At 43.4% G+C, this 23,684-nt stretch overlaps 1 protein-coding gene across 2 annotated transcripts in view; it reads right to left on the bottom strand.

The window, feature by feature from the left end:
- STK39 (serine/threonine kinase 39) overlaps window positions 1–23,684 on the bottom strand; it is a 365,110-nt gene that overhangs the window by 134,477 nt on the left and 206,949 nt on the right. For both annotated transcript variants that reach the window (XM_075529482.1, XM_075529481.1), the window contains 4 exons: window positions 12,536–12,658; window positions 12,401–12,430; window positions 5,310–5,372; window positions 2,963–3,030 (listed from right to left, as the gene is read on the bottom strand). In XM_075529482.1, coding sequence (XP_075385597.1) covers window positions 2,963–3,030; window positions 5,310–5,372; window positions 12,401–12,430; window positions 12,536–12,658 — 284 coding nt within the window. The remainder of the gene's footprint in view (window positions 1–2,962; window positions 3,031–5,309; window positions 5,373–12,400; window positions 12,431–12,535; window positions 12,659–23,684) is intronic.

Below are 23,684 nucleotides of genomic sequence, written 5' to 3'. Positions count from 1 at the left end.
TTGATCTTGCTGTTTACTAAGGATTTCTATGGTGTTTAGTGGTACTTTTGACCTACTCATGTGTCTACCATTTCCCAGCTTCTAGAATGTAAGGTCCTTGTGGGCAACTGACTTGTCTCTTCTTTTTCCCACTGCTGCAATCACAGCACATAGAACAGGGCCATCCACGTCCATATCAAAACAACAACAAACTCACTGACATCTAGTCGATGCCGACTCACAGGGGCTCTAGAGGACAGTGGAGAACTACTTCTATGAGTTTCTGAGACAGTAACTCTTTATAGGAGTAGAAAGCTCATCTTTCTCCCTCGGAGTGGCTGGTGGTTTCAAACTGCTGACCTTACTGTTAGCAGCCCAATACACAACCGCGTCACCACTCAGGCACTACCACACACATATTAGGTGATTAATACATATTTATAGGTTAAATTAACATAGTTGCACTTTGACATTTATCAAAGTGACCAAAAGTGTGTAAAAGCATTTAACTTTTAATTTAAAATATGCTATTTCACAAACTTAAGTACAAGAACACCCCTCACCCTAGAGAGTCCAATGACATATTTTGAGAGATTCATGACTTTTCAAACTTGAAAAACACCAGTTTAAACAAATGCCTTGTAAACAAAGGGGGTGGGGAGAGATAACAACTACAAGGCATCACCATGTGTTCATTGCAATGAAATCGTACTAAAATTCATTACTATTTTACATGAAATTCTAATTGATTTAGACTTTCAAAAATGGTAGTGATGTGGTACATCTTAATTCTAGAAATGCATGTATTAGTTGGTCAGTAGGCAATGGTATTTATTTCTCAAGTAACTGTAGCAAAGAATGCTGGCTTCTGAAAGCCACACGGCAAGTGACTTCTAACTGCTGTCCTCCTTAAAACTTTTGAACAAGTTAATCAACATTTTGGATAAAGATGTAAGAAAAAAGTTTATCGGACTGGCAGGAGATGGATATCCAAATATTGGAACTCATATGACTCACTGACAATAGTGATGGAGATGAATGGCAGGCAAGCAATGAGCCAAAACTAACAGGTTAATTATTATACTGACACGTTACCTCATACATAGAATTTTAAAACATGACTTGCAGTTGCAAATTAGGCTTGGCAGCCCATAAAGGGAACAAACAAGATCAGAGGTTTTCTTTCATTTGGAGGTCAGGCCAAACTTGTCATGAAAGTACGTGAATATTTCAAAAGGCAATAAAACGGGCTGAATAAGGAGAAATGTAGAGGGTGAGTTAAGAAAATCACATGGTCTTCCTATTATGCTCATTTGCGCAGACCACACTGGTTTTTTAATATAAGAGTGCTACATTTAAAAGGGAGAATATTAAGCTGGAACATAATTGCATGTAAGGAACTCTAAGGTGAAACAGGGTTTATTTAGAGTAAAGTTAAAGAAATTCCTTTCCCACATATGCTAATCATGTTCATTGGAATTTCCCTAAAGAATATGTGTCTTTTTCCACAGGGATATGCGTTCTTGGTAAGATGGAATTTTCCCCCCGGCTTTTGAAGCCCTCTTTCTTCATGACAAGTCCACTGTCTTAGGAAAATCTTACTGGCTTGTAGGATATTAAGGCATTGAAGCCACAGACTTTGGGAAATGGCCACACAGACCTGTGAATCAACAGTGAACAAAACCAAGTGCAGACTGAACATTAGTGCAGGTGAGTGCGCAGGTCTGCCAGCTGGCTCTGATAACTGTGTTTTAAGTAGAAAAAGGAAAGGCCTAGAAAATGGTAAGATCAAGACTTGCACATATGTAAATGGCTGCCGGAAAAAAGGAGGGGCTTCGTTTGTTCTCGGTTGTTCTAGAGTGTATATCAAAGCACTCACTGGATATAAGGTTTTTTAACATGCTCCCAGGAGGCCTTTGTATTCCAGAGAGCCGAAGATTTACTCTATAAAGCAAAGGTAGAGCCGCCAGGAGCCCAGAACAGAAGGGTTGTTGAATCTACAGGAGAAAGAGCCATCTAACAGAAGACATTCTCCAGGATCATAGGGGGAGAGGGGATGGGAAACATGAGCTGAAGTAAAGCATTCAAAAAGGATATTTAAGAGAGATTTTAAATATGTGAAATAGGGAGTCACACCTATGAACCTATCCTGACACCCAGTGAAGCTGTAGAGCAGCCGAACTGCCCCAGGAAGTGAATCTGGGCCCTGTGCATGAAGGGGAGAATTCCACCACGGAACCGCACTGCCCTAGACCTGGCATCTAACTTCCTCCAAAGCCATTTCAAAAACGTGGCTGCATTCTGATTGATCTAGGAAATTAAGCTGCTTACAAATGAAATTCTAGCCATTTTCTTTTGTCTTGCGATCCCAAACTCTTGGCAAAGAATCCGTGTAGAGAAAGGCCTTTATGTTAAGAGGTCTTCGACACAAGACCGTCTTCTACTAGCAGATAGGAAAACGCTTTATTGTGAAGCGCCATGTTTGCATCCATTTCCTGAGGGTTCTTTCAAAGTATACCTGTCACTTCTCCACAGTGGCTGATCAAACCTGCCACTGAAAAGTGTTCTGAACAGGCAACTTGTTGTACAAGCATGGTTTATTTCTGTCAGAGACTGATTGCTGAAGTGTGAAAGAAACTCATTAAAAACCCCTTACTGCGATCTTCCATTATAAAAAGGGGGGGGGGGGGGATGGAGAGAGAGAGACAGAGAAATAAAGGAAGGAAAGGCGAGGGAAAAGCAACACCTCAGTGAAGGGTCCGCTGAGCCCACGCTGCCCTGCCGTCTTCTTCTCAGTACTTACTCCGCAGGGGAGGGCAGTTAGTGCAAGGCAGGCACCAGTTGTTGGGGAAGAGGAGGGGAATCAAGTAAGTTAACAGTTTCATTTGACGCTGATATTATGAAAAGTTAGTAAACGAGGTCAGAATATTATGGTGCTATAGGAAAACAACAACAAGGCAAAATAAACAGCAGTATGATTTACCTTAATCTTAAAACGAGGTTCACAACGCAAGAAGCTTCTCTATAGTCTTCACTAGCGTTGGGTTGGCCCTTGAAAAACAAAACCGCAAGCGCTGTTAGGAACGTTGCTGGAACACAGGTGAATGCAATCACAACATGCCTGGAGTCACACAGCCGTCTTTCTGGCAATCTCAAAACTAGATCTTCACACTTTCAGGAGGGTTCCTGGCCCAACAACAGCCCTGTGTAGGGGATGGAATCCAGACTCATTTGCATCGCAGGTATGGGCAGGAAGGATTCACAGGGAAGTCTCCTAGACTGGGAGCTAGGGAGAACCGGTACAGGCTGTAGCTAAGTTCTAAGGATTGCCAGGCAGGCACCATCTGGCGTGGCACCTTGTAACCGGAGCCAGGGCCTCTTCCTGGACACAAAGGTTGAGCACCTGGAGCCTTCACGACTCAGAGAACGTGGGAAGCTAGTAGATGAGACCAGCGATAGCTTTCCTGCTTTCTCACTTAGGACAGAACATATTCCTTTGCATACAGATCATCAGCTGGGACTGCCTTCATTATATAGCCCATCCTGTCCCTACCAGTAAAATTCCTAGAGATAAGCCAACCTTGGAAAGGTTGTAGAAAGGGGGAAAAATAATTTTTCAGGCCAAGATTTAATTCAGTCAATCACTAGCTATGCAACTACAGGCAAGTAGTTCAATGAACCAATTTGTTATTTTACAAAATGGGGATAACACTTGCCTCACAAGATAGGGAAGAAAACAAATGTGATTTCCTACAATATAGGAGATCATAAACTATACATACTATAGAATTCTAGTCACGCTAATCCCTTTTCGGGTATCCTTTCCTCCCTATCTCCAACTTATTCTTATCCCCAGCTTACCTTTTGTCATTCAATCAACCCCCTACACTTCACCTCTAGGGAATTTTCTGAGCTACTGGAGATAGGGCAAAGGCCTAAGGCGGCCACCAGCCAGGTGTGTGACCTTGGGCAAGTCAGTGAAGCTCTGCAAGTGTGCTTTCCTGCCAGCTAGAAAACAAGGTTTGAGAACTAGATAAAGCCACCCACTGCCAACCAACTCCATTCAGACTCTGCAGTGAGCCAACAGAGCAGAGTAGGCCTCCTAGAAATCTTTCTAGGAGCAGAATCACCTGCCTTTCCTGTGTGCTTGGCAGCCCAACACTTATAAAACTCATGACGCCATCAGGTCTCCAAGAACTAGATACTGGCCTCAGTCATGCTGCCCTGGAATAAAGTCAAACTCACTGCCATCCAGTCGATGCCAACTCCTCATGCTGCCTTCCAAAACTCACTGCCATCAAACTGATGTCATCATGTAGGGCCTCTATAGGACAGGGTAGACCTGCCCCTGTGAGTTTCCGAGACTGTTAACTCTACAGGGCTCCTATCATGCTGTCTGCTACCATAAATTCCCATGTCCACATTATGTAGCTATTCCACTAAGCAGCTATCAAATGAAATAGGCATGGACTGAAATGGAAATATACAGGTTTGGATAAGGGGTCCTGGTGATATAGAGGTTATGCTTTGGCTCAAGGTCAGCAAATTGAAAGCACCACTCCAAGGCAGCCTGTGAGGCATTCTACACCTGTGAAGAGGTAAGTCTCGGAAAAGCCCAGGGACTGTTTAACTTTGCCCTACAGGTTTGCGCTGAGTCAGAATTGTCTAGATGGCAGTCAGTCTGGTTTCTGGATAGAGGTTTTGGGGCAGGGAGAAAGAGGGACCGTCCAACGAAAGGGGGTGCATAGAACCATGCTGAGCCAAGAGCAAAATCAGAACTGGGAGCCTGACTTGGGGCTCTGTGTCCATATTCCTTCTCCTGGATGGCTCAGATTCCTTCACTCCCACCCAGCACAACTCGGGGCACATGGCTTCGTCACATAACTTTTAATACAAAGGCACTGCACAGTGGGCACTGTTTCTAAGCTGTGGAGATAGGCTGCCCAGGAAATTCAGTGATAAAATAATTATGAAAACAGAGCAAGGTATCTAACCAGGGATGAAAAAGACACGTATCAATGAACCATATGTTTGGGGTTGAAGTGTAATACAATTGGTAGTCGTTTTCCCCCTTGTCTGCTTTCACAGTTCAGAAGGTCTAGTTAATCAATCCTCTCTTTGGAACCTATCATTTAAAGGTGGGAGATCCCGAGAAATCACAGTCCACACTTACGAGTCCTGCTCACTTCATACCTGTTAAAAGACAAGAGAGTTTACGAGGCTCTGGTTTAACCACAACCTTGGAACTGGTTCTCTTCCCGAAAGGCTGGCTCGTCTAAAGACCGTTCTACAGAGCATGCCACATCTATATGGCGGGCAGAGAAACCTACCTGAGAGTCCTGCACAGAGAGGGACTGTATTTGCTCGGGTATACTGCTGGCATTCATGGCGATCTGTTAAGAGAGCCGTCGTTACAGTACTTCAGAAAACCAAAATGGCACTTGACATTGGAACCACTGAAGACAGGTTAAAATGAAGACTCCCTGGGCCCCACCCCAGAGGAGACTCAGAATTTCCTGGAGTTGGGTGGGAATCAGTATCCTTATTGAGGTGTTCACCAAGTGATCTCACAGGTGCTTCTTGAGAACCATGAAACAAGAAGGACAAGGCATGCACTTTTTGAAATTTTAAACTGGGTTGGGACCATTGTTTTTCTCCTTATTGCATTGAGTGAAGGCTATTAAGTGAAGGGTCTCCAAATGAAAGGAAAGCTGGTTCCTTTAATAATTACATTGAGCAAATATTCACTGTATTTTAAACATATGACAAAAATTAGTTTGATTTTAAAACAGACAGACAAAAACCATTTACCTTCATGGACTCCATCCAGACTTGGAGCCATGGAGGCTGAATAAACCTCTGAAACTATTCTTAAACCTTACACCGTAAATAGCCCCTGAAGTCTTCTTACAATACTTTAGCTTAACCAGTAAACAATGTCTGCCTTAAGCATTGGACTCTTTTGAGATTATGAAAAGAGGATCAAATTGACAATAGCAACCAGACAGATTTGATAGGAACAGTGAGTTTATGTTAATGGGGGAGGAACAAAGAGCCCTGTCCACTGGGCTATGAACTGCAAGGTAGGGGGTTCAAACCTGCAGGTAACTCCACAGGAGAAAGAATGAAGTTGTCTATTCCCATTAGGATTTAGTCTTGGAGGCCCTATATAGGGACTATATTAGCTAAAACCCATGAGAATTGCAAGTGGGTTGGCAGTGGAGAGTGAGGGACAACTTGGAAAAAGGTACAGAACCCTACTTAACACAACAGCTAACTGTGAGGTGGCTCCAGGATTGGGTCTTGGAGCAGAAATCAAACATCAGTAGGAAACAAGTGAGATCAAGTCTATTCTGGATTTAGCTGCGAGTGAGAGTGATGCAGCTGTATTGGTTTCTTAAATGTGACAAATGTACTGGCATCGTCTAAAATAGTAACTGGGAAAGCTTGGAGGGAGGTCCCTGGGAATTATGGGCTATCTTTGCCATTTTTCTGTCAATCTAAAACTGTGTCCAAACTAAAAGTCTCTTTTTCAGAACTAAAATCTGTGACCACATGTCTACATTTCATCACAACTAGTCAGAAGGCCAGTCATCTGTCAGACGTTGGCATCATAAAAAAGCATGGAATTAAATCTAACCGTGATGTCTGAGGCTGAACATAATCAGTTTAGCAGGAGAAATCAAATCTTTCTCCCTATCTAAGTGTGATTATACAACAAACATGCATGAGAACTGACAGGTATTTGGAAAACAGGCTTCCACCTAAAATAAATTTTAGAAAGCCAAAGGTAGTATGAAAATCATCAGGTAATAGCATTGACTACCGTAAAGCAATAGATTACATTTTCACATCCCTATCTAATCTCTAGCAAAATTAACTTACCCTAAAATCTACGCCAAATATCTTTTCTCCTGCAGACGAATCTCTGAGCTGGAAAAGCAGAAACATTTCCTGATTTTAAACTCTTCAATATTATCTGTTGTGGATCCAACAGGGCTTAAGCCAGGAAACCTTCTACCAGTTTCATTAGACTTGCTTAAAGATGGACATCTTTTCTAAGGGTTTTCTGAAATAGTTTTCAGAGTGTTTGTTTTCTCTGGAGACTTCTGATAAGTAGTTATTTATAGAAAAAACATAAAATATGAGCAATCAGTCTTTCTGAATTTCAACCTGGACCTTCTGAGTTCACAGCTATCTGTGTGATTTTCCTAGGCACTGGTTCACAATCCTGTGAGGATCAGGTGAGACGATTTCACTAAGTTAAAGCTGGGGCATTACCCCACAATACCAAATTAGAATCCTCTCAGGGTTAGGAGGGCTATGCATCTGTATGTCCCAAGCTTTCAGGGTTTTTTACGTTTTGCCAAGGCTGAGAATCACTGGCTTTCTTGTCAGCTAACTGCAGCGCTGCTGTGAAAGGAATGCTGCTTTCATAGAAGTCTCAACAAATGTCTTCCTCAGTTAAATTATACCAAAAGTCCTGTGAATTTTAAAGCAAAGCCAATATCACTTTTTTAATGGAAAATTAAGGTCTAGTGCAGACATGATACAAAGTCATACAACAAAAGTACTTATTACTTTAGAGTCTAGCAACAAGAGACCCCAAAACTACTTGTCAAAAGATGATCAATGAAAAGATAATAGTTGCAAAGTCTCATGTGAGCCAGGAAGGCTAGTAAGGTAGGAAGCACTACCTAAGGAAGCCCATTCCTTGAAAATACCACATGTGATAGTTAAGACTGTGTGCCAATTTTGCTGGGCCAGGATTTTCAGTGGCTTAGCAGTTAACACCTAGTAATCTCCCAGGACCTGACTTAACACAGTGTAATCATAACCAATCAGTTGCTTCCATAATGGGATAAAGCTTCCATAATGGGATAAAGATTAGGGTAAGTCCAACACCCTAACTCAGGTCACAGCCATGATAGAATTAATTGTCTTGAGGGTGTGGCCTGCTTTCAATAGAAGTGGATGCTGGGAAAGCATGTTTTGCTTCTTTGCTGGGTCTGGATCCTGCATCTGGTTCATTGACCTCTTGTCTGATTCTCTGTACTTGACCTAATGACCTGCCATTTGGCTTGCTGATCCTGGGAGTCTTCAGCAGCCTGCCATGTGACCTGCCAACCTTGGATACATTCACCTCTACAACCATAAGCCTGAGGGCTTCCTGCTAATCTTAGGTTCATCAGCCTCTTGTAGAATGGGTTCTAAACTTTAAGAAATTTTGAGTTATAAAAAGAGATCCAGCATAAAAGAAGTGCATGTGGGCAGGAGGTGAAGCTATGTGAAGACTTTCTATTAGCCAAGGAAACAAGTAACACTAGGGGATACACAAAAGGAAGGAATCAACATGATCGGGACCCCGATTTGGACTTTTAACACCCAAAACTGATCAAATGATGTCTGTTCGTTACAGCCAATCCCTCATTTCTATTACAGAAGCATAAAGAAACTAAGACAATGTGTGTCCACTATTCAAGGAGAGAGTACCTGAAATAAACATGAGTCATCTACATGTTACAAACTATTACTTACTAGTGAGTTGACTAATACTTTGCAAGTAATTTCTAAAAAAAACAGGTTACAAAAACAGGCCCAATTTTTCAAAATGTCTAACTACAAATTTTCAGATAAGGTGGCATAATTATTTAATCTTACGGAATCCACTGGAAATTCCTTTGGGTTTATTCATTAGGAAGATCTACAGATGTGGTTCAGAATCAGGCACATCTATCCTATGTGATAAAAATCCCAAACTGAACCTTTGAATCCCCTCCAACGAATCTAATGCCTGAAAGTTCTACTTTATGCTTCACCAACAAGCTGGTAAACTGTCCTTTGACAATTAAGCATTCCTAAAATGCCCTTCCTTTATCAGATCACCTTACCATAGCTAAACACGGTACTAACTACTAAGGCTACTCCCCCCACCCTCCTGAACTTCACCCTAATTATCCACCATTTGGGGTTCTTTGTCCTTCACTTCTAACCTATCCATAAGCACTAGGTGGTTAGTCACTCAGTTGTTTAATATTTATTTTCAGACATTCACATGTCATCAACATGTACAGAATATCTGAGATGAAAAGGGAAAAAAAGCATGAGTAAAATTCTATCCATCTTCAAGTGGCTTATAGTCAAGTAAATAGCTAATCTACAATTTAAGTAAGTCACTTTATCGAAAAACATAGTAAGATGTAAACTTGCTGGCATTAAAATGTGTCATTTTCTTTGAAGATAAGTATTTTCATTCTCAAAGACTATTCAAGGAATAAGGTACTGCCAGCTATTTAAGACACGACTGCCGGCTTTTGTTATTATCTATAAAGATTCAAAATCAGCCGTTACAATGTTAAGTATCTGCACTCTACTTGTATATGTGCCCCAAGCAGGCATGCACAAAAATGTTAATGGAATGCTGTTTCTTTAACAGATGTTTAAATGGTCAACAAGAGGGAAATGATTAGATAAACCACTTCCAAATATCCAATGCAATACTACCCGCAGTTAAAAACAATGCAAGAAGATTTCCAAGACATAAGGCAAGACCAAACATTTTTTATAGTTCTCATAATCTTTCTTTTTATTTTCCACATGACAGCTAGATTTCTTTTACACACATATTTATATATAAATCAGCATGGCACATTTTGAGAAATGAAGGAATGCTGAGACAGAATCCACTCAATGGCAATGGGTTTGGCTTTTGATGTTGATTAATATTTCCATACTAATCTTTGTAATTCCTTTTATAATAGCTAAATAAAACACTTTACAGTTCACTTACAAAAATAGGTCTGGGCTGGTTGGGAAATCAGGGAGCAGCTTTAGATTACAATTTAGAAGAACACAGAAGCCAGGCTATCATTTCTCACACAACTGATGGTACTGAACTGCCAGCTCAGGCAATAGGAGAGGTGTCAGAAAACTCCACTGAGCAGCTGAGAAAGGGAAGGTGGGGCTGGTTACCCCTCAAAATTGGTGGGCATGTCTACACTCAAAAGGAACCCTAGGGCCGTCCTGGTTACGCAGTTGCAGTGGTGCTGCTAACTGCAAGAGACCACCAGCGAGTCTTGGGTGGGGGTGGGAACAAGAGACTTTCTATTCCTGTGAAGTTACAGTCTCCAAAATTCACAGAGGTAATTTTACCCTGCTGCCCTATAGAGTCGCTGTGAGTAGGCATCAACTCAATGGCAGTGAGTTTGGCCTGGTTTGGTCTACATTCAAACACGTGCACCCTTTTCCCCAAAATAAGATACTTATCTACATGCTTCCTTAATATGCATCACTGTGGGAACAGGCAGATGTTTCTGGGAAATCAAGAGTCTAGGCTTAGTGAAGTGCCAAAGACTTCCAAATCCCATTCAAGAAGGTTAATGATGATGACTATTGATCTACAGTACTCTAACATATGACTCTCTTTCCTGTTAAGATTAACATACTGCTGTTACCCAAATCAGTTATCAGGGAAACTTCACACATAATGCAATGCTGTCCCTTTTTCAACTGAATGGGTTAGTGGATGAAGTGGAATACTACATTCAACAAACACTTATGAGGGAAGACCTCCACCCATCACTCTTTATCAGTAAGGTCGGAATCAGTGAGTATTTACCCAGTGAAGATTCCCTACAACCCGATGCATTTCCTAGAAGTCAATTCTGACTTATAGGGGCCGTGTGGTACACAGGAGAAGACTGAATCTTCATGGGAAGGCAGCCTCATCTGTCTCCTGCGGAGTGGCTGGAGGATTTAAATGGCAACACACTGTGGTTACCAATGTGCTAATCCACTATACCATGCAGGCTCCTTCATTTCCTATATTGAACTAAGAAAGAAATCGTCTGGAATCAATGGTGCTACATGAGCTAGGTTATTTTGCTCTGTTTCTAAGAAGAACTGAAGATTCCTCTAGAAATATTTTTTTTTAAAACAAACAACTATTGACTTGATACTTCATTCTAGATAAAACAGGAAGGGGCATAGAGAGGGCAGAGGGCAAATATCCAGTACAGGTCATTCTAGAATTCCAGCTCAACATCTTCAGAGCCAACATACCTCACCGTGTGACTCTTCACCCTCGCTCCTAAATCAGGTGAACAATGTCCTTGACCAAAGCTTATATTTGATGAAGCAGAAAGATTAAATCATATGACAAATTCATGAGGAAAGAGGATTTGAAGGGGGGGTTATAATTAGGAGGCAGGCCGAATGAAAAATCCCTAGCATTTTGGGGGAGGAGAGGGCAGGAAAGAGGGGAAGAAAGAGTAAAGGACAGGAGTGGCTCTGTAGCTTTGATTCTGTCCTCTCAGAAAAGCCCAGCTGGCCATCGCCATGGGAAGCCAAATGACAAGATTTACTCTATCTCATCAAAGAAAAATGCATGCTCACTAAAGAAAGTTGGGAAAGATAAAATTTGTCATTCAACGCTTTCTGAGTTTCCTAATGAGAACTTACCAAGGTACACGTTAATTACTAGGTTTGTAAAATACTTAAATATGCTCACATCTCTCCTAGAAAAATCAGCAAATCCTTTGAAACACGGTCATCAGTAGGCATTACGAGAATGAACCCAGTGGAGGAAATAAAATGAATCAGACGATGACCAGTTCCCAAAGAGGAGCTGCTGAGGATGCTGTGACTACTCTGTAACCCAAGAGATTTAAAAAGGAGCCTCAACAAACGCAGCCCAGAGTTTCTTACCCATGTTAACTGTCCATTGTGCTGCAAACTCAATATCTAGAAGAAATGTGGCTGGCATACATCTGACGTTTTCTATATGACAGTAACACTACAGAGCTAACAGTGAGTGCCCAGGCTGTGGCCAGCACTCACACAGAGAGCTGTGTCTGTGATCTCATGCATCCTCAGGGCAGCTTCATGAGATAAGCACTGTACTGTCTCCATCCCCCAAAGATGAAGGAAGCCGAGGCTCTGGAAAAACGGAATCATACCATCTCCAATACAGTGACTGCACAGGACTGGGCAGCATTTTGTTCTGTTGTACACAGGGTCACTAGGAGTCGGAACCAACTAGATGGCACCTAACATCAACAATGTAGTGCAGACAGAATCAGAACTGCAGAAGTCAACAGAATCCTTTAGAGCAGTGGTTCTCAACGTTCCTAATGCCTCGACCCTTTCATACAGTTCCGCAGGTTGTGGTGACCCCCCCCCCAGCATAAAATTATTTTTGTTGCTACTTCATAACTTTAATTTTGCTGCTGTTATGAATTGGGCGACCCTTGTGAAAGGGTCGTTTGACCCCCAAAGGGGTTGCAGCCCACAGGTTGAGAACCGCTGCTCTAACGGTCTGCTCTGTGAGAAGAATGTTCTTTCGCACAGTGCAACAGACTCTGGTTCCATAAGTGGACGTGAGGTGGTAATGGGAGAAATAATAAGAGCAACGACCACTCACCTCTGGATTTTCTTCTTTTACTCTTCGTGACTGTAAGAGAATCATGTCGCAGTAAGTACACGCACAAAGCAGCTAAGGAGAAAATTTGCATGGCACAGGCTAGCTAAATCATCATCATCAATCAATGTGCTGCACCTTTTCCTGAGAAAAAGCCGCTTTCCCTTCTTCACTCTTTTCATCCATCTCGTCGTCACTCCACTCCCAGTCACCGTCTTCGGTTTTATGCAGGTGACCGCTGGAGCCCGGAACTCTCCGTACCTGAATGGAAACAGACCCAGGCGGTTCTTCGCTGGCCGGACACGAACAACACTCTCTGGCACTGCCACTTGGGTTACACCACACGCACACTAGAAATAACCTAAGAGGTTATGAATTCAGGGACAACTAGCAGTGGCTTCCTCCAAAAGAGACCACACAGACTCCAGACTCCCACAAAGCACCATCTTTCCAAAAATATTGTGTTCTTGAAATGCAGGACTGTCCACATGTAGAACAAAATATTTTGGAAGAACACCACATGCGTTAAGCCATTAAGGGTAAACTGGTCTTTCACATTCGCTTCAGCTAACACTTCATTAACTTCTACACACAAAGCCACGTTTGTCTACGGAAACACATGCTAGCAACAGATTGGGGGCTGAGCAAAGGCAGGGAAACCAGGCAGGCGAACAAAGCGTACTAGTCTAGAGGTGTGAGCGATCTACAACCTAAGTCAAGAAAAGCAAATACCCTTGTGTTGCCACCTTGCTCTTTCTCAGAACCTGACATCATGCTTGCTTTCCCAGGATTCTGCTCAACCTACTTGAGCAAAACAAAACAGCATCAGCCTATTCTGCACACACCTGAGTGGGAAGAGCACTTCTGGGGCTGGTCAGACTGCTGGGAGCAGAGCTGATCAGCAGCAGCCAGGCCAGCACTGAGATTATAATCAGTCTTCCTCAATGGGTCTAAATGTTTGAACTAGGGGAGAGAAGTAATCCAGGGGGGAGGCTTTCCAAATGCCTCTGTTGCTGAAAAAAGCCAAACTTTTCAAAGCGCCGGTTGACTGAGAACAAGCCAAAGTAATTTTGCTTTAAAAAACATTTTTTAAACCATCCTGAGTGGTAATCAAGCAGAGCAACACTGTACATGAACAGAATGTGACCATAACGGTCAATGGGTCACTGATGTGGGGGAACCCTGAGCAGAGACGAATCTTGGAGGTCATTTTGCTTTGCAGACAAGATCAAGGTCCAGAGGGAGACCCAAGGACACACAGCTAGGAGGGTAAAAAAACCAAGGCCAGAACAAAGCCATCTGGACCACCATGCAAATGTGCCACCACTGAGTAACTGTGCAAGGAACTGGTGGATGTGATCCTGTGAAGATTTTAAAAGACTTTGATCTGAGCTGAACCAATTTGCTGCAGTAAAAAACAATTAGTTCTATCACAAGGAGCTTCATTCATCTCAAGGGAAATACCCCAGTATTTAAATTTCAAGTAGGCATGTTTACCTTTCATTTCCATGTGAAATCATAAGCAACTGCAAGCTTAGGGTTTAATTTGGAGGCATGTGTCACCATGTGGAACCTGTCAAACCAAGCCTGACCTTTCTGTCTAGTAGATTGGAGCTTAAGAACGCTTCCAACGGATGACTTTTGCTTTTTTCACAAGGAGAAAGTTTATATATCATCATCGCAAGAGTTAGTTACGTGCATTTTCTTCTCTAAAAGAAAATTGCTCTTCATTCCTAAGAATATTCTTAACTCAGTCACCTTTGAAAGACTGGTACTTCATAAAACACCTCTGCATCTGCCATCATTTTCCCCACTTGCATTTTGTATCACTGTAAAGACCGATTCTAATGATAGTGATTTTAATGATTACAGTTGCTGGCAAAATAGGGCACAGAGAATGCTGAATGGACTTCAGAACTCTCAGAATACACAGCTCATTTTGAAACTACAGAGAAATGTCTAAAAGAAGAGAAAATATGTTTATGTTGACAGGCGCAACAGAATCCATTATTTCCTGAGCAACGCTACTCAGAGCAAGAAGCCCCAAAGAGCGACTGGTAATGACTCCAAGTAAAGGAAGTTACTGAAAGCCACAATACAATGTTTATAAAACATCCCATTAAGAAGTGAGAAGGGCTAAATGATATATCAGAAGTACAATAAAACTCTAACAACTTTACTGAAATTGTAGAAACCAAATAAGGTTGATGGAACCCATATTTTTTTGTTTCACCCCAGGGACGATACAAAAGAAATCCTCCTCCTTTGAAAAATAGTCAGGGTTAGTTCTGCTCTCACCCGAAAATTTAGTTTATGCCCTTTTCCACCCTCTCTCGTTGTATGTTTACAAGATCTGTCAATTTTGTTTCCACAAACGGGATCCAACTACAGACAATAAAATGTCTATCTTCATTCATTTCTATTTTGGTTTAGAATCCCACTGTCTCCCTCTTCATTTTATTTGCAGGCTTGAGAAAGATAAAACAAAATGTCCTGAATCGTAGCCTCTGACATGAAAAAAAATGGTGCATGGACCTGTAAGCAATGTGGATAAACGTTAAATAAATTAAGACAAAGGATGCTGGAAAAAAAATCTAAGTAGGCTAAGATATGGGTATAAGGGTTGCAAGTAAAAGAATGAAAGTCTGTCTTTGAGTGTGTCTTCTCAGTGTACTTCTGGGGGGGTGTGAGGATTGGGGGTGTGGTGGGGAGGAAGCCTTGAAATTTGAAACCCAGGCTTCATGGTGTCACTGTGTGGCACTGACCTCTTAGGAAGACACCAGAAATCACATTGCTATCCCTGTTGGGGTGGCCGGAAACAACTTAAACTTTTAGAACCTGAAGAACTAGGTTTCACATAATCAGTGGCTAGTCTTCTTATTTGGTAACTGAAGATTTTCAAAACAGAAACTTACATTTCATACACTGCCATCAAGTCAATTCCAACTCATAGTCACTCTACAGGACAGGACAAAACTGCCCCTGTAGTGGGTTTCAGAGACTGTAACTCTATACATAGAAGAAAGAGTGGGGTAGGGTATGGTGGTGTGGTGTGGTGTGGTGCGTGTGTGTGTGTGTGTGTGTGTGTGTAGAACTGCCCCTGTGGTGGGTTTCAGAGACTGTAACTCTTTATGTAGAAGAAAGCTGTGTGTGTGTGTGTGTGTGTGTGTGTGTGTGTGTGTGTGTACCTGTCGTTGAGTCAGAGACCCTTCAGGAAAGGTAGAACAGCCTCTGTAATTTTCCAAGGTTGTAACTCTTTATTGGAGTAGAAAGCTTCCTCTGTTTTTCTTCCTTTCTCTCTCTCCATATATATATACATACATATAAACATACACATAACACAGAGTTATCTATACAAGGAAGTTTCTAAAAGTTTATGGGGGAAAAGTCCCATTATCTATTAATTCCATATTTCTGCCAACTTTCTGGAGCTACCTTGTACATCTGAGGGGTAACACCACACATACACACACACAAAAATAGGAATTGCACTGGGCGGGCAGCGCTTTCATACTACGAATTTCCCCACTAGGTGAGCCTCTAACAACTCGATCTGAGTTAGTGCACCCAGTGACATCACTTGGGAAGTTCTCTCTGGTCACAGTGAATTTTTTCATAAAAGCAGTTTCGCTGGAACCTTGTTTTTTTGTGATGGCTGATTTAAAAGTGTTAGGCTGTGAAAGTTTGTTTCCTGCTTGAGGAAAATGCCACAGAAACTGTTGTGAAGACCAGGGCTATAAGACAAATTCAGGTGTACGAGTGGTTTTCTCATTTCAAAAAAGGTGAAATGTCTATTGATGACAAACTTCGTTCTGGATGTCCATCAACTTCCCTAACGGATGAAAATGTGGACTTGTAGTGCATTTGGGCTAAGTTTCAGGTCAGACTGTTAATCGGGCTTTCTTTTTGAAGGTTCTGAAAAGACTGCGTAACAGAGGGTGACAAAAAAGGCCTGATTTGTGGCAGGCAGGGGACTGGTTTTGCGACCACAAAAATGTACCTGCTCACAGGTGCACCAGTTTTTGGGAAAAAACAGCAGGCCTCTCTTGCCCCACGCACCAGACCTTGCTCCCTGTGTCTTCTCTTTGTTTCTGTGAATGCAGAGGGACATGGAAGGACAGTGATTTGATAATGTACAAGAGGTTAAGAAAAAAACGAGGGTGGTGTTGTCAGCCATCCAAACAGATGAGTTTGAAAAAATGCTTCCAAGAATGGAATTGCAGATTTGACAAATGTATTCAATGTAATGGTGGGTAGTTTTAAGGTAATAAGGTTGTTCTGTAAAAAATGTGAACACGTAGCTTTAAAAAAAATGTTCTGGGTTTATTTGGAGACCCCTTTGTATGTGTGTGCACATGTATACACATGGAATGTACGTATAGTTTTTTATTACCTCCCCCATTCCCCTGCAATGATGAAAATGGGGGTATTCACCCTTAAACTCTGACTGCACTACTTTTAGCATAGTTCTTTCTCTAAATGATATGCCATGTTGGTAATGCTACATAAGGGAACAGAAGAATTAAAAACCACACCCCCTGCATGGCATTGACCCTGCCTCGTGGTACCGTACAAGGCAGAGCTGAGCCTTACAGAGTTCTCTAGGCTATGATCTTAAAGGAGCGGTCACCAGGCTTATTTTCCCCAGTCTTGTGTGGGTTCGAACCAAAAACTTTTAAGTTAGCAGTAGAGTGCAAAGGAAGTGAAATAAATTTCATTCTCTATTATCTTTGCGGGGGGTTAAGATATATTTTTCCAGCTCTGACAAATAAAGTGATAGCTAGAGGTCTCGTAACACGTGCAATTGGCCACAGTGAGGTTGGGGAAAGTTTGCACACAGTAACAAGAGCAGCATTAATGTCCAATGGCACCTTTTCATTTATACCATACAGCTCAGTAGTAAAATAATATTTTCTTCCCTTCCTCTGGAGAGCACCTTCATCAAAATCCACTGAAGAGATTCACAGGCATTTGGAGACCACCAGAAAAGAAGTCAGACAACCAAACAGAGCCATAGTCAGAGCCATGGTGCGTGGCACACAGGCAGATTTGGGTGACCTTGGGGGCCAGGGGCTATGATGTCGAGAGACAGCCTCAGAGAAAGGAAATGACAGTCATGAGGGGAACAATGAGGAAGGGAGTTAGAGATCTAAGCCACCTCCCTACCCCCACTAGAAAATATGTTGACACCCTAAGCCCCACCCAGCCGCTGCCCTGAGTCAGTTCTAACTCATGGTGACCTGATAGGGCAGAGTAGATCTGCTCCCCAGGGTTTCCAGAGCTAGTATCTTTATTACACCTTTCTCACAAGGAGTGGCTGGTGAGTTTGAACTGGTAACCTTTTGTCTAACAGCCAAGCACTTTAACTACTAAGCCACCAAGGATTCTCCCAAAACCCAAACCAACCCCACTGCCAGGAGTCCATTCCAATTCATAGTAACTCGATGTGGAGTTCCTGAGTGGACAGCCTCATCTTTCTCATCATGATGTCGTCAGCAGCCCAGCACCTAACCCGCAGCACCACCACGACTCCTCTCTGAAAACCCGCTGCTGGTCAGGGTGACCTTATCTGGAAATAGTATCTTTGTGGCTGCAATGAGTTAACATGAAGTCCCAGTGGAGTGGAGTGGAGTGGACCAGACCTATCTCCCACATGACTGGTGTCCTCACAAACACCAGAGAAGAGACACAGTGACAGGCACACGCAAAGGGAAGATGGTCATGTGAAGACGGAAACAGATGTGGGAGTTACCAACCACCAGAAACAAGAAGAGGCAAAGAAGTTTTCATCTCCTGAAGCCTTTAAAAGGAGCATGGCTTGACTCGCACCTTAATTTCCGGCTTCCAGCCCCCAGAACTGTATGAGAACCAATTCCTGCTACAGAAAAAAACACTAGTATTCTGTGGTAATTTGTTACAGCTGCCCCAGGAAACTAATCAGCGGGTGATTTGATTCTTGCCAGTGCATCCTTCTTGAACAGGGGCTTCCTATTAATATTGTAATTTACCATCTCTGTAAGGAGGCTTGGTGACATAGTTATGGATTTTGCATTGGGCTGCAAACCGCAAGGTTGTCAGTTCAAAACCACCAGTCACTTCATGGGAGAAAGATAAAGCTTTCTATTCCCATAAAAGTTACAGTCTCAGAAACCCACAGGGGCGGTTATACCCTGTCCTATAGGGTCGCTTTGAGTTGGAATCGTCGTGATGGCAGTAAGTACATCTTCAAAGTACCTACTGGCCCCGAACAGGGGAGAAGGATAAAAAGGAGGCAAGGAGTCCCTGGTTGGCAGGCACAGATGGTTATGTACCCGACTACTCAATGAAAGGCTGACAGATTGAACCCACCCACAGAAGGCACAGGAGAGACTTGGCTGTCTGCTTCGGAAGGTCACAGCTTTGAGCGCCCTGTGGAGCAGTGCACCTCTGCACACAGGAAGTCGCCGTGGGTTGGGACCCACCTGAGGACAACCAACACCAAAGGAGAACCATCAGAGGAACTTCCTAGTCAGATGTTGAGTTTGTCAGAAATTGAATTGCCTGTCCTAGCCAAGTCCAGGAAAAAGGCTGTGTGTGACTCCAAGAAACACTGACCAGTGCTCAGTAGAATCTGTCTAATCCTGCATGCCCTCCCCTCCTGTTTAAACCCTGCTGCCAGCCTCTTCCACTGCTGTGGCCACATCAATTTCTCCCTGAACTGAGGATGCCACACCCTCCTTGCAGTGATTGCCCCACCTGGTTGGAATCGCCTCGTTCTTTGTCTTCTCCATTTGCTGACCACACTGCCTGGGCGGATACAGCCTAAGCCTGAGTTACCACAAAAGAAAGCCCATTCCCACTGAGCTGGTACCAATTCACAGTGACCCTATAGGGGCAGGGTGAAACTGTTCCTATCCTATAGGATGGTCACAATGTGACTAAATCTTTCATGGGAGTAGACAGGTTCATTTTCCTCCTTCAAAGAGGTTGATGGGTCTAAAATCTACTTCACAGTCAGCAGCCTAATTCATAATCCACAGACCCACCAAGATGCTTTGAATGGTCCACCCCTCACTCACCCCCGCCTCTACTCACCCCAACTCATGTCTACTTACCAAGGATTCACTGGACACAACAGAAAGCAACTTACAATAGAACATCTGTTAGCAAACATTTTACTGACTAGAAGTATAAAAAAAGTTTCTAAGTAATTGCTATTTATAAGATCCCTTGAGGCACTGCCAAAAAAAAGAGATCTGAATCAACCAAAAATTAACAAAATTAGACTCAGTAGGGTTTTAGCAATAAATGGTTCACTATTTCTGTATCTCATACCCCGATGCTTCCCCCAGACAACCTCCTTGTTAGCACCTCAGTCCCATCCCAACAGTCTGATCATGCTGCCCGCTCTGACCCACAGACCTTGACTTCCTTTCAATCAGTGGCTTCTCTCTGTTAGAGACTGGAGTGTGTCCCCTCAAAAGAGATGCTGGTGTCCTCACCCCTGGGATCTGTGAACATAACTGTTCGGAGATAAATCCATCTGAAGGGTGCCACAAGGAGCCCTGGAGGTGTAGTGAGTTCTGAGCAGGGCTGTTAACTGCAAGATCAGTCATTCGAACCCACCAGCCGCTCTAGGGGAGAAAGATGAGGCAGCCTATCCCCATAAAGATTCAGTCTCAGGAACCCACAGGGGCCGTTCCACCCTGCCCTAGGAATCCCAGGGTTGCCATGAGTCAGAATGGACTCGATGAAAATGCAAGTTTGCTTGTTTCTGAGTGGCAGCACATAAAAGGGAGGGAGACACACTGGGAGCCTGCGGGAGAACAGCCTTGTGATGATGGAGGCAGACACAGCTGCAAGCCGAGGGGCACCAGGGACTGTCGGGAGCCACCAGCAACTAGCTGGGAGAGAGGCGTGGAACAACTAGTTTCTCAGAGAGCAATGTCACCGGGGTAGGTGCGCCCTCCTAGCCCATCCACAGCGGGAGGAAATCTGTAGATGAGCAGAAACCTCCCTTCCTCATTCCTGAATGGCTGGCCAACAATGCCAGAAGTTGCTGAACTATGAAGCCCAGTGCCCTTCCAGATAGATTCTCAGGCTCACTCTGGTCACCTCACCCAGTGCTGCTACAACACCGCCACTCCAAGTCTGGTCCAGGAGCCAGCTGCAACAGTGCCACCTGGGCGCTTGTTAGTAATGCAGTCTTAGACTCAGCCCATCCCAGAGCTAGAGAGGCCAACTCTTCAAGTTAACAAGACCCCCAGGTGATTTACATACTCACCTAGGGTTCAGAGCACTGTACGTCATTTCTAGGTTATCATCCCCTTGCCTCCAGCCCATAGTCCAAGCTATGAGGACTTTCAACTACTTTAATCTTCACAGTGGCCCTTACGAGTTGAGAACCACTTTACCGACCAATTTGCCAGAAAGAAAAATGTAGGCACAAAGGAGTTAAGCTAGACCTTGCCTGTCCCTGCTTCCGGGGCTGGAGAGTTGTAATGCAACGATGGGAGATCAAGGAGCTGAACCCCGCTCTCCATTCCTAACCTGCACCTACTACTACTGGTTGTGTCCAAATCTCACCCAGATACAATCATTTAAAATAACATCACCTACTCCTCTGAGAAGACCAAGTCCATTCAGTTTACGTGCTGTCTCCCTCTCTACCTAATAAACACCTCCACAGTCCGGTCCTCCTATCCTTACTCCTTTGTGCACTGAGAAGGGGTTCTTCTTCTTTTATAAGGCCAACACCTCCTGCAGTGCTGTTCCTTTATTGACTCTATTATTCATTTCTGCAGGACTTTGACAGCCAGACCTTCTATGTCCATCTATAAGCAGGCTTCTTTTGCCAACAAAGGGGGGATTTTGACTTTGCTGCTTCCTGAGCAATCATCTCATCACTCTTCCTTTGAACAAAGATCAGTGTTTTTCTAAAAATCGTCTGTGATTGTGGTCACTTCCTCACTCCACCTTCACCCTTTGTTCCCAAAACAAAATGGTAGTATCTTTCCCCACCAGGCTACCCAAACTGCGCACTCTTGCGCTCGCTCGCTCTCTCCTCTCTCTCTCTCTCTCAGATTTAGTGACTTCCTAATTGTGTATCCAAATGTTCTTCTCTGGCTCCCTAACGCTCTCTCTTTCAGACACAGCTGAATGGTGTTCTTCAGGCTCTCTCCACAGATGTGCTTCTTGGCCTTCTCTGTTCCTTGTCTTCTGTCTTTACCATCAACATGCTGCTCTTCACTCAGTACTCACTACTAGATTATCGTATCCCGTGACCCCCTTACCTCATTCACCTCCCAGTCTTGAGTTCTTTGCCCACTCATGCTGGGATCAACCAAGTGCTCTGTTGAATATGGATGATGTTTTAACAATTTCTCAAAACTGAGTATGTCACTGCCACCACCTAATCCTCCACCACTGTCATTATTCTGATGCTTCTATCTTAGTTCACATCTCTGGCACTATGCCTGGCTCATAATGAACATGGAAAATAAGACAAATGTTATTTATTATTCTTGATACAACTTGACACAGTCCCCAACTTATACAACATAGCCCCCTTGCCATTTCCTTTATTGGGAGTTGGGGGGGGGGGTCGTGTACATAACGTTTATAACTTTAGAAGCAAGAAGCATCAGTGCTGAACTGTACGTTTACATTATATGTTTTGTTTCCAGCTCCAAAGACAAATAGAGAATGCACTTATAAAGCTATTCATATGAAAGGCAGTAATTATGAACACTGAAAGAAGAGGTATTTGACTGACCTCAGGACTAACCTAAAATCACATTGTAGGAACTAAACTCTGTTCTAAGTCAGGGACAACCTGTCTACTTAATCATTTCTTTCACAACCCAAATCTATCAAACATTATATTTACAGTATTTACCTCGTCAGCTACCGTCATGCCAGGACAGGTCCGCTCCAACAAGATGTTGTGCCTGCTACTGAACAGACTGCTAATCCATATCCTAACAGCTACTGGTTTGGGAAAGGAGCCCTACAGCTGTGTATCTTATCTCGTTCTACTCTGTATAGCACTTAACTATGATATCCCAAAAGGCAAACTCCTTCAGGGCACAAACCTTGCCTTAGCCATCTTAAAAAGTCATGTATTTATTTATTCATTCAATCAACAGGTATTTCTGAATCTCTTTGTGGCCATTTATAGGCCATAAAAGAATAAAAGAGCCCATTCCGTACAGTAGTTCACAATCCTAAAAGGTGGATCTAACCCTTAATCTGATCTCGCTACAAGGTGTCTAGTATCACAGAGATACACAAAAACACCATAAGATGGTGGAAGAGAAGGGAACTGTCTGGTAAGGGGCAGCAGGGGAAACTGAGAGCTGAGGGATAAGAAAGAGCTTGGTGGGCAGTGAAGGGAACAGGACAATCTGCTCAGAGAGAAGGTGAGAAAGGATCAGGGTCTGTAAACTTATCAGGTGCCTGAATCACTAAATACTGGGCCCTGGGTGCTGGGTTTAAGGGAATGGCTAAGAAGGCTGGAGAAGCTATGTGAAGAAACTTGTACAGCAAGGGTGATTAATCCAAACAGCCAAGAAGCCAATCAGGAGATGGAAAGAGGAAAGCAGACCAAGTGAGGAAGACCTGTGATTATCTAGAAAGGAGGTGTCCGTCCCCAGTGCAGAGGGCACTAGCACTGGGTGATGGCTGGCACATGAATGCTGGCCCAGGCTGCCAGAACTGATTTTTCAAGGTGAGTGAAAATTAAGGAATTTTATGTGAGTGCACCTGATTTTTTTCCCAATGTTAGTATCTCAAGCAAAACAAAAAAATTCACTCCTCCGAGCAGCCTCCTGAAACATTGTCTATAAGATAAACGTGACCTGTGTGTTTACACCCCCTGGTGGACACCAAGGTCAACATATTTGGAATTCAGACCATGGGAAGGCAGAAAGCTTTCCAGTTGCCATAGCAGTATGTGTGGGGAGGGTGGCATATTTAGGTTTCTGGAAGCAGAGGAGAGGATACACTGGGGTTCTGGGTGACAATGGCAAGAAAGAAAGCAGCGTTCATCATCATTTTCGTGCTGACACACAGCAAACCATCCCAAATCAGAGTGACTTGTAGCTAGAACCGTCACGGATGCCTATGGCAGGCAGGTGTGTATCCGTGGCGGCACAGGGCACCGACAACCAGAGCCTCTCAGCTCCAGTCTGACAGCCTGTGCATGAGAGACCCCGAGTCAGGACACACCCTTCCTGAATTCCAGACACACAGAAACAGTCCCAGCAGATGGCTCCTGCTTTAAGAAGGCTGTGAGTGAGAATTTATA

The sequence above is a fragment of the Tenrec ecaudatus genome, chromosome 13 (assembly GCF_050624435.1).
Source record: "Tenrec ecaudatus isolate mTenEca1 chromosome 13, mTenEca1.hap1, whole genome shotgun sequence".
In the NCBI taxonomy this organism is placed as follows: Eukaryota; Metazoa; Chordata; class Mammalia; order Afrosoricida; family Tenrecidae; genus Tenrec; species Tenrec ecaudatus.
The sequence above is the reverse complement of the archived record's forward strand: the minus strand, read 5'-3'. Positions and strand labels throughout refer to the sequence as shown.